Below are 11,582 nucleotides of genomic sequence, written 5' to 3'. Positions count from 1 at the left end.
AGTTTTTCTCTATTTCTACTCTCCTCTCATCTCCCTCCAAACCAAATGGAGTTTAAGGTTAAGAGAGAAGAAGGATGCATGGAGATTTTCAAATAACACTGTAGGATATAGTAAACCTTTGTTCTTATAAGTTATAGCCATTATTAAGCTAACAGTAACAAGCCGAATGAGGTAAATCAAAATTTGAATTTGCTCTTAATGCCATGAAAAAGAACTTCAATTAGAAGTCGAAGTAGGATATACAACATACTGAATAAGTTCTTCTTTCAGTAAGATATTAATGTTAGTCGAACTACTACTATTTGTTTATCGATTCATACAATAAAGCATAAACTGTTGGTCTAACTAACACTCATTCACTTGCATTCCTATGCTGTACGTACCCATCACTCCTTTTACGTAGAAAAAGTTAATTATTTCTAAGAACTTAACTCCAGTGGAGATCCTTAATTACGGAGAAACCCTAGTATTACTCTTTTCCCATTTAGCTATATTCTTTTTCTTTGTGACAAAGGTAAGCTTTATATTAAAGTGCTAAGCTTGATTACATAGAATTTCTATGTCTATTGGCACATTAGATTCTTAAATCATATGTTATTAATTATATCATTTTCTTACTCCTTTTCTACTACATGTATATATTTTGATAGTTTCATTCAAATCCTAATGGATTGAGTACCTCAATACCATAGCGTAAGTTTTAACGACATTTTCCAGGCTAAGTCTCACTAGTCTTGAGATGCCTCTGGAAGTGATTGAGAAGCTGCCGATGCCCAGACTATGGTTGGGAGTTAAAAATTGATTCCTTATTACTGATGATATCCGTATCTTTTCATCTAAATACTAAAACGTTGATTCTGAAAGCTAACAAAGCCACTAGATTAACTTGCAAACGTGGAAAGAAATCTAAGCTTATGATTAAACTTGGAGGGGGAGGAGGGGGGTAACTAATAAAGTTATTATTATTTTTAATAATAATATTATATCGATCCACTTCAAAAGAAGCAGCACAAATGCACCCCCAACAACCTTTTCCTCTCTTGTACGGACTCGTTAGGTGCACAGTCAGCTGGCCCCCACATCTGACCCGAGTTGGCATCTTGGGTTAGGGTTAGGGTTTGGGTTAGGGTTAGGGTTAGGGTTAGGGTTAGGGCTTTTTTTTTTTTTAACACCCTTCTTTGGTGTGGTGGGTATGTGGAGCAAGTTAGTGGGAGGAGAAGGGGTGTGGTTTGTGTGCGGTGGAAGCATCTGATTCGCTCCCAGCTCCCTCGCCATCTTTAATTTCCTTGCACTATTTAATTTTTGTGGATGAGTGACATGTCATGTGGCGGGTTTCTCCAAACCGGAAAAAAACATTCATGTCCACACACACCCATATGTATTAATATATTTACTTTTTAACCCCTCCTCTTCCCATCCCCACCCCCTCTCTCTCTCTCTCTCTCTCTCTCTCTCTCTCTCTCTACTAAACCCTAAAAAGTTGCAACCTTTGGCTTCTCCCATTATTTCGACCTCAAATTCCCATCAATTCACTTCCAGTTTGCTTCTTTATCTCATCTTATCAGATCGGGCGCAGGGAAGTCCTATCCCTTGGTTGTCGTTTTGGGGTTGGGCATGGATTAGATGGTCATGAGCTGCTCGGAGGAAAGGTGAGTCCTTTTTTTTTTCAATTTTTTTTCTCGCCCAATTAGAGGTGTTTGTTCCATCTCTTTCTTGCGTTTTTCTTTAATCTTCTTCGGAAGTGGATTAGTGCTATTGGGTATCTCGTTCTTCTCGCCGAGTTTTGTGTCTTAGTGGGCTTTGCTCGATATTTCTCATTGCTTCTCCTTTTGAGCTCTCCCTTGGGAGCTGGTCTTATTGTAGGTGATGAATGTTCTTTCTTCTGATGGTGCGGAATTGCAAAGCTGGGTGTTTGAAATATTGGACTTTGTGTAATGAATTGTGGTTTTAGTTAGCTTTTGAGATGTGGCCTTACGGTTGTATGGGTCAAAATTTCATCTTTCTTTTTTATACAAAATAGTCTTGGGTTTGACTGGTTTAGTTGGAAAAACGATTCTTTCTTTGTTCCGTCTTCTAGATTTCATGTAGGTAGAAGTGCCAAGAACAATACGTTTGGGATGTAGGCCATTATTTTATGAATCACTTGGTACTTGTTGTGGTGGATCAGTAACTAAGTTGATTGCTAGGTATGTAGGGAGCTTAAGGAAGTATGTTTTGTTCCACTTTCCAGTGGAGGCATGAACCCTAGCTTTACATATGATTTTATGGTTTCAGTTGAAGTTCAAACAGACGGGCTTTTGAGTAGCTCTAAAGTTTATATTTCATGTTGCAGATGATTTCTGCTTCCGTAAATGCTGTTATTCATTTCTTTCTACTTCAGACATACTATGTTTCTATCTTCATATTTCCGTCTGAAGTCGCAGTTTAGATATTCCTAATTTTGACGTGTGTATTTTACGGTTTGCTTTTATAAGCCTTTGTTTGTTTCTCATAGTATGAAGTTATTTATGTTACTTGAGGCCACTTTGCACTAGAGTTTCATTCTTCGAATGTTGGCCTTAGAATTGTTTGTGATTCACTCCTCTTCCACCACAAGTTGAAGACTTGCAGCTGCTCCGTAATCAAGTTACCTTTTTAAGGATGAAGCTATATAACTTCCCTTTCTATTCTTTGCAGGAAATCCAACACTGAGAATGAGTGCATAATCCGAAACTAAACTTGCTATGCTACTCTACTGCGTGGAGTTGATCGTTCAGCCCATTACAAGATTTGTATAACTTCTATACTTTGAGTGTCCACTTATTAGAAGATAGCCTTTTTGTTTGTTTGTTTGTTTGTAGGACATGCTAAACAATGTCAAATAATTTCCCATTTTGTTAGGGATGGAAATAAGTTTAGTAGAGGAGAGCAACAATGGAAGGGAATGTATGCTTGTTTCCCAGTCTAGTCCTTCAGCAAGCGTTGTGAGACCTATTGATCCCACAGCTGATGATGATCAAGGGGCAAAACCATGTGATCATTTTTCCATAAGGTAAGGTTTCTAGGACCTATGACTTAATGGATTAGTGTGCATAAATGGATTTTCTGGCTACAAAGTTAACTTGATGATGACCTTGGTTTCTCACAACTGCTTCATTAGCTAGTAGCTAGATGATGAATGCTAAGTTTTCTTTGGAACTAATTCCATTAATGCTGTATTTGATGAAATTCCTTAAGAAAGAAATAACCATGTATATGTAGAAATGCATAAGAATGCCTACATAGGTATGTCATGTCATGTAGAAATATATCAATGCATGCATTTGTCACTTAGAAATTCCCATATATTCGTAAAGATGTATGTATATGTACATTTGTATGTGTATATGCATGTGTTTTTGTATGTGTATGAATGAGTTATCTTCATGTTACAATATCTCAACATATTAAATATTTATTTGTTAATCGTGATGTGCATATGCACTACTTTTATGTAAAACGCACGGATGTATGTGAACATGCATACATGTATTTGTGTAACTAAATATACTTGTATGCAAAGATATTTATACGTATATGGATGAGTTATATTCATGTCACTGTATCTGAACATAATTATTTGCTTATGCTATGACATACATGACCTTCATTACTCCGGGGTACGCATTTAAATGCGCATGCTTATTTTTCCTATATACCTATATATGTATTATACAGATTTGTTTATTTTAATAGTTTCATAATATATTTTTATTCATGTTATCTAGATGTATGCTTTAGTTTGTGCACCAGTATGATTATATAGACAAACATATGCACTATGCAATTTGTCTCTATAGGTAAGTAAATGTATGTTTCAGAGGTTGTAATCGTTCTTTTATTTAAATGTTAGAGTAGCTGTTATGCAGGTAACATTTTAGTTTGCCTTTTATAATGGTTTTATATGTCTCTTGAACACAGAGGATATGTTGCTCAGGTTCGGAAAAATGACAGAAAAAATTGTTCACCATTTCTTGTGTTTCATGACCAACAATCTGATGAAGACTGCAACTTGCTACCTCCTTTACCTGTGACAAAGTTTAGAAGGTGGGATTGCAAAAACTGCCTGCACAAAGCAAGTGTTTCTGTGGAAACAATAGCAGATGGAGCTTTTTGTAGAATCCATAGTGCTAAACTTAATTACTGCTCTGTTATGCCATTCCATGCTGATGGTAATAGATCACTTGGTTGCTTCCAACAACTATCTGAAGTGAAAACTGTTGTTGGTAGATCGGTAGATGGTGATGTCTCTATCAATGAAGGTAATAGCAGATGCTGTCGTTCGGTATATTCTGGCAATAAAGAAATTACCTATGCAGTCACATGCCCATCAACGAAAGGTAACTTGGAGAGTATATATTGGCAACCAGAACTAATCTTCTTTTGAAGTATAGTGGGTTCTTTCTTATGATTCATCTTTTATCCTTTGCAGGTTTGCAGGTACTGGGAGCTAGTCATGATAGTTATAATGAGATTCAGAACCATTCAAGTGAAAAGCCATCAGAAATCTCAGGTTTTGTGACAGAAGCTGAAACATGCCAGATGTGGAGAGAAGGTCAGAAAAAGGAAGATCCAGCTCTGAACTATCCGGGGACTTCTCTCCACGAGAAAATCCTAAATCCAAATTCAGAGGAAGCTGAAGAAAATCATGAAGTATTGGATGCAGCCCCTACTTCCATGAACAATAATCTTATTACAGTATCTGGGCAGAGAGATGCTCAGTTTCTTGATGACAACAGGACGAAAGAACAAACAAAAACTGCTGAAAGGGAAACTAAAAGGCTGCTTGGAAGAGAAATTGGCATTCCAAAAGACGATCCTCCAACCATTCTTGCAGCTCATGTGATTGATACAGTGTCCAAGAGGTTGCATGAACAAGAATTTTCAACCGAAAATGCTGGTTTTCCTGAATGTATGGTCCAAGGCCAAATGGAGATTGATCAAGAGGATATTTCAGATGGAAAATTTCACCCCAGAAAGGCTAGGAAGGTCCGTCTATTAACTGACATTATAGGTGCTGAAGAATTTGGCATTTCTGGAAAGGGTAGTACATTTGGTCATGACACAGTTTCTGGTCAAAGTGAGAATAATTTTAACAGAAGGCAGCATGCATCCAAAAGAAAAGGTCAACATCTTATGCCTGGAGTTTGGCATTCTGGAGAAGTTAAAGTAAAACCTATCAAGCATAAGAAAAAATGTAGATCTCTTGAAAGTGAAGATGATGACTCTTCTCTCATGTGTTGGCTAAACAGAGCAAGTAAGAGAGTAAGAACTTGCAAGGAAGATGCAGAAAGAAAGCACACTGACACCGTAATTGTTAAGTCTATATCTACTTTAGACAAGTGTGCTAGAAAAGATACCAATCTTACTCCTAAACAGTACAGAGCCAAAGAATGCAAGAAAAAACCCTCCGTGCATAGCTTGCAATATGCAATGCCTCGTTCCTACCTTATGTCCCAGAGTGACGTTTTGTCAAGCAGGGAAGGAAATATAGATACTGGGAGGAGTCTGATTAATCTTCAAAACTTTCAGAACAATGTTAGTAGAAAGAACATGAGTAAGAAGAATAAGAAGGGACACCAAACTGGAACTGAAGAATCATCCCGGATATACTTGTCAAAGGTAAGGATCCCATAGTTGCTAATATCCAAATCCTCCAGTTTTCTTTTCACTCCATTTTCCAACCATTCTTAGGTTGGTTTATATAGTTTCACTCCATTGGATCTATAGTATTGTAAAAATTTATGGTGTCTATTCTGGTTTACCCTTTTGGGTTTGAAGTATTTTCATATATCCCAAAAGACGGAGAATTTAGAAAGTTAGGGTTTTCTGATAAAGTTTTTCTTTGCTCAAAAGAGGAAAAGAAGTGAATTTTCCAGAGTTACAGCTAATAAAAAGAAAACCAATCAGAATTTTTCAAAACCCCTGAAAGATTTTTACATCCTTTTACCTGTGGTTCAAAGTATTGAGTAGTTATTGACTACCAAGGTATCATCTTCATCCAAAATCTTATTTTACTAGTTTAAGTTCCATAACTAATCTGCTTATTCTAGTATGCCATGACAACTTATATGCAGAACAATAAGTTGCAATTTAGAAAGGAACAGCTCAATAGTTTTCTTTTTTCAAGTGGATCTATTTCTGGCTTTTGTTGCTCTTTATTCAGATTATTATGACTTTTGTAGCTATGATATTTTATCTGGTATTGAAGATGAGTGGGCAGTTGCTATATTTCTTTTATATATCCTCTGGTATCATCTGCTTACATTTTTCATATTAGGTGACTACATTCTTAGCGAATAGCATTGTCATTTTTGTTCCACGCTTCCAATCAGGTTTCATTAGGCAACCGTGAGCTTAAGAATGTTACTGGGTTTCATGGGGAGAGAATATTTAGGAAGAAGAAAGTCAAGTGGAAGTATGAGAAGGAAGCTCTAGACGACATCCCAATGGATATTGTTGAACTCTTAGCCAAAAATCAGCATGAGAGACACCTGACAAATGAAGCTGCTTTCGATACAAAGCATACTCCATCAGAAATGACTGAATTCATGAAGGACAATTATCTTTTAAATGACACTGAAGGCTGTGGAAGAAAGGAATTATCTGAAATGCTTATCCACTATTCCCAACAAAAATCTCCATGGAGTAATAGAGAAATCAATTTTCCAACTACTTCCGGACATTTTGGAGAAAGACTGAATCCTGATCATTCTCATACTGTTGGCAAACAGGACACAAATATGAGTAAGGAAGACCTATTTAGTGCCACAGGTTATCAAAATGTTTTGCAACATAAAGATCAGCCTTCGAAGGAAGTTCATCGTCCTACAATTGATCCAAAGAAAAAGTGCATCCCACAGTACCACACTTGGAGCAAGTTAGAGATGCCGAACTCACAATCATGTCATATTGATCAAGAGCTTTTGGGTCAGAGGCCATTTAAGAATGTTGATGGTGACTCACCAGTGCTACCAGGAAGCATCCCTTTTGGATCCAATATTCTAAAGGTTGGTATGGATTGCAGTCACGTGAAATCACTTGAGGGCAACTCCCTGATTCAACAACCAGGGATGGATGCAGTTGACACTGGTAGAATGAAATCTGTGAATCAACTTAAAATTAGTACAGCGGATGCTGAAATCTCAACTCAAAGAACTCTCCCACCTGTGTCATCTGTTGTGGAGGGAGGAAATATATGCCACTCCAAACTGCTAAGACCATCAGATTTGTACACAAATGATACTATACCAGCGATGCATCTTCTCAGGCTAATGGATTCATCAAAATGGTCTGGTTTATCTCATTATGAAGCACCATATGAAAACCAGATAGGACTTCTCCAGAAGCCTAATCTTCACTCTGCTAATCAAGGCAGAGGATTTTTGAACACTGAATGTAGAGCTGAAACTAGCACAACCATGAAGCATACATTTCCAGTTGAATGCCATGACCTAGACCACAATCAACAAAGTTCTAGCAAACCTCTCCGTCCACTTCCTAGAATTGGTATTTTAGGGTCTTTGTTGCAGAAGGAAATCACAAATCGTTCTGATGACTGTGGAACACAATCAGGCTATAGAATCGGGCAGTCAGAGAGACAGATATCTTTCCATATTAACCGGAAGAATTCTGAATGTTCCAGCTCAGCAACTTATCCAGCAATATTGACTTCCCAAAAAACTATTCTTAAGCACGGGAATTCTGAGCAGCATTTTGCTTTGGCAAATTATGTTGCAGACGCTGGATATTGTCCCCAAAGGGATAATATATCATATATTGGAATCTGCAACAATGAAAAAGCTGTTCACCCCCTAAAAAGTTGTATCACAATGGATATCTGTGTGGTTAATAGAAACCCTGCCGACTTTACCATTATAGATAAAGATAATGAGTTTATGATAGGCAAACATAAGACAAGGGCTAGATCTAAACTTTCCTCTGGAAACTTGCAATAAACAGCTCCTCATGATTGACAGAAACTTTGACGAAGATTAAGCTTACTAGTAGAAAAGATCTTTTGAGAGACGACATCTGTTCAGAAGATGCAAGAAATGCTCTCCATTGGCAGGTAAATATGTTGCTTTTTTCTTTGAAATCATAAAGTATTTTATGTGCTTCATACTGATACGATGTGATTGTTAACCGTAAATGGGATATTTACCGATTATGAGATGCCTCTTGCAGGCCTTCGCTAAGAAACAGATGCAGGACTGGGCGTGTGAAAATTATGTCCGTGTGTTTTGATCATTAATAAATGGAGCCTTCCAACATCAGCGGTCTGTAGTAGTTGAACCTCTTTCATTTCTTGAATCTTGTGCAGATCTAGAATAAAGCTGGAAGATTGAGGTCATAAACATGGACTAGTTTCTCTAAAGTATTGAGATAAAAGATAGATTTGTTCATGACTGCAGTGGTGGTTGTACACAAGAAACCAAGTTTTTAAAAGTTTTATTATAGAAAGATCAGAAAATAGAATGTTTGTGATTATCCATGTGACATTTCCTTGTACTATTCCCAGAAGTAAACCGTCTCTCTCTCTCTCTCTCTCTCATGCAAGAGGAGCTCGCGATTGTTGTTCGGTCTTACTTTTTCCAGCTTGATAGTGATCTATGATGCGTTCAGTTTGCAGTTTGCTAGCGACCAGGATAAACTGGTAGTAAGGGAAGACAAGATTTTGTGCATTTGAATTGGGCTAAAGTTTGGAAGCCAGAACTAATGACTACTAAGACCTCATTTTGCTTAATGTATAGGATCTTTGTCCACAAGCAGATCCATAGGTCTTGGGGATGTCAGGTGGATAAAATTTCCTTCACCGTTAATAAGGATTTAATTATATGACGGTAGCCCTGAAAATCATTATTTTTGACATATTTCCACGTTTGTTTCCTGGTAATTCTGATCTTTGAAACACACTTCTCAGTTATATCACTACTAAAGTCTCAAGGTCAATCGCCAGGAAAACAATAACCAACCTAAGTATACATGAAAATCTCCCAAGTATTATTGTATAATGTATGTTCTTATAAAGGCTTCAACATTAATCTCAGACTCTTGTCTTCATGATACCTGCCGAACAAAATTACAAATATAAGTGATATTACTGCTCCATTGGAGCTATATCATGAGAAGCGTATGGAGAAGCCCTTCTCATTTGTGGCAACTTCCACGCCGCCAAACTCATCCATGTCAGAATCTGATCCCAGATTCCTATAATCAGACCAGTCTCCTGGAAGGCTCTCATCTAGTTCATCGTCTGGGGTAGGAACTCTCAATTCAAATACAGGTACAGGTAGTGGCTCTTCAGCAAAGTACTGGTTATTTAGTAGCTCTGCTGCAGTAGCTCTACTTGCAGGGTCATAACAAAGAAGCCTCTTGACAAGTCCAACTTCAGCTGCTGCTCGGTTCTGCAGACATGCTTCCAAGCCAGTTGGACATTCAACTTTATTAAAGGAAATCTTACTGTAATCAGGTAACTTTGAGCAACCTGGACAAGTTTCTTCTGTGAAGTCTCCCAGGACACTGATAATTCTACCGAGCTGATCAATATCTGATGCCCCAGGGAAAAGAGGCTCTAAACTGAGTAGCTCGGCAAAAATGCAGCCTAGTGACCAAAGGTCGATCTCCTGCCCATAACTTGTTGATCCATACAGTAGCTCAGGAGCCCTAAACCATCGTGTTCCAACACAAGAAGTGAGGTTTCCGGACAAATCATCTACTCTGCCCTCTTCTGCCTCGTATGTGTAGGAGCCCTGGAATGGATCATCTTCCACGTCTCCAGTACTACAGGTGGCGAGACAGGATGTGCCACCATCTTGCAGACTCATCTCCTTATCAGTGTCATAGAATGTTGATTTTGCCTTGAGGACATCCAGCTCCCGCAGATAGTCATCTTCACTGACTGGTTGGGCCTCTTGAGAACTCTGGTCTTCTGGACCATCAGGCAATGCCTTATTTGCATCCTGAACTACCATAGGCTGCTGTGACATCCATGGCGAGTCTGATGAATCATGTCCATATGGGCTTATATCTAGGGAAGCAAATCTTGCCTCTTGAAGAATCCTCGACTGTCAAGACAGTCAAAAGACAGATAAAACATTTTAACAAGCACACACACACACCAAAAAAAAAAAAAGCATGAAGGAAGCTGCACAAAAGGAACACTTCTATGGAAGCAGATACTCTGAATCAATTGTCAGTAAGATTTTATCTACTTAACTAGCAAAGATACAATGAACCTCTTATAATCGTAACAAAGTCACAGAAAACAAGCCAACGTACTTTACAAACACCAGATAAGAACTAAAGTCTCTAGCTGGTCATAAATAGTGGATCACCTAATAATCCATGTGTAAATTATCATTGTAGCAATCTCTAAGGCTGGTTATATCGAAGTGATGAAGAGTTGTCTAATGCCAGATGGAGTTCTGAATATGTTTCACCAGATAGTCCAGCAGGGAAATCTTTTCAAAGCTATCTACAATGGGCTATATCAAATATCAAACTCACCAAGTATCATTAACTGTTCAACTGATGCTATCAAGCCTCAAAACCACAAGTCACCATGACGAGTACTGTAACTGATTCCACAAATGGACCACATAAGGACAATCCTCATTCATCTAAGGATACTATTCGTGTATGTGGATAACTCGACAATTATCCAATTCTATGAGCTGACAGCAACTTGAAAATGAACATTACTCAAATGCACAAAGAAAACATGACAAATCTCCAAAGTAATAGTAACTTAGCAAGGTGGATTCAAACAAGAAAAACAAAGAACCCATTTTTTTTCCTCTTCCCATTATCAAAAGAGCTCGTATCAGAAAAAGAAAAGAAAAACGAAGTCAAGACCAAAACGGCGACAACTTGCGACTTCCAAGATCCATACCTGCCCGAAATCGGCAATCTTGAGCACCCCATCAGCAGATATGAGCAAATTGGACGGTTTGAGATCCCGATGCACCACCCCACTCTGGTGGCACGCGTCCACCCCACGAAGCATCTGTACCATCCATTGCTTGATCTCACCTACCTTGATTCCCTCGCCGCTCCTCTTTGCATCTCGAATCACAGCGGAGAGATCCGACTGGAGGAACTCGAGGACGAGAACGGCGTCATCTTCTTCGTTGCGCCAAAAGTACTCGAGGAGGTCGATCACGTTCGGGGCGCCGCGCAGGGCTTGGAGGGCTTCAACCTCGCGAAACGAGCTCTGGTAGTCGTGGATCTCCTTGAGTGCGACGGCCAGGCCGTCGGACCGGCGGCGGCCGCGGTATACGTCGGCGTACGCGCCGGAGCCGATGCGGCCGAGGATCTCGTACCGGTCGGTGATCTCCTTGCGGCCGTAGATACTCCAGCTGCCGGAGGAAGGGGCTTGCGTCGACGCCATGGACGAGGTCGAGGAGGAGCTATAGGTTTTCGAAAGGGGAAGCCTAGGGTTTACTTCTCCTTCAACGTGAGGTTAACGAGGGACTAAGGTTTTCTGGGGGTTGGATTTTAACGCCTATTTCTAGCTCTTAATCCCATCTCATATGTAAACTGGGGTTAATGTTTTCTCTTGG

General features: G+C 39.0%; 2 protein-coding genes across 2 annotated transcripts; one reads left to right on the top strand and one right to left on the bottom strand.

Annotated features, from left to right (window-relative positions):
• Nucleotides 1-1,430: 1,430 nt before the first annotated feature.
• LOC140768555 (protein EMBRYONIC FLOWER 1) lies at nucleotides 1,431-8,574 on the top strand. Its single transcript, XM_073108877.1, has 7 exons — nucleotides 1,431-1,649; nucleotides 2,677-2,771; nucleotides 2,881-3,031; nucleotides 3,940-4,358; nucleotides 4,451-5,640; nucleotides 6,354-8,089; nucleotides 8,206-8,574. The coding sequence occupies exons 3-6, from the start codon at nucleotides 2,883-2,885 to the stop codon at nucleotides 7,974-7,976; spliced, it is 3,381 nt and encodes a 1,126-aa protein (XP_072964978.1). The 5' UTR covers nucleotides 1,431-1,649; nucleotides 2,677-2,771; nucleotides 2,881-2,882; the 3' UTR covers nucleotides 7,977-8,089; nucleotides 8,206-8,574.
• A 426-nt stretch (nucleotides 8,575-9,000) lies between these two features.
• LOC140768950 (cyclin-dependent kinase F-1) lies at nucleotides 9,001-11,582 on the bottom strand. Its single transcript, XM_073109436.1, has 2 exons — nucleotides 10,913-11,582; nucleotides 9,001-10,085 (listed from the first exon to the last, which is right to left on the bottom strand). The coding sequence occupies exons 1-2, from the start codon at nucleotides 11,408-11,410 to the stop codon at nucleotides 9,141-9,143; spliced, it is 1,443 nt and encodes a 480-aa protein (XP_072965537.1). The 5' UTR covers nucleotides 11,411-11,582; the 3' UTR covers nucleotides 9,001-9,140.

Source organism: Typha angustifolia, chromosome 10 (genome assembly GCF_048772165.1).
Source record: "Typha angustifolia cultivar Huaian chromosome 10, ASM4877216v1, whole genome shotgun sequence".
NCBI lineage: Eukaryota > Viridiplantae > Streptophyta > Magnoliopsida > Poales > Typhaceae > Typha > Typha angustifolia.
The sequence above is the reverse complement of the archived record's forward strand: the minus strand, read 5'-3'. Positions and strand labels throughout refer to the sequence as shown.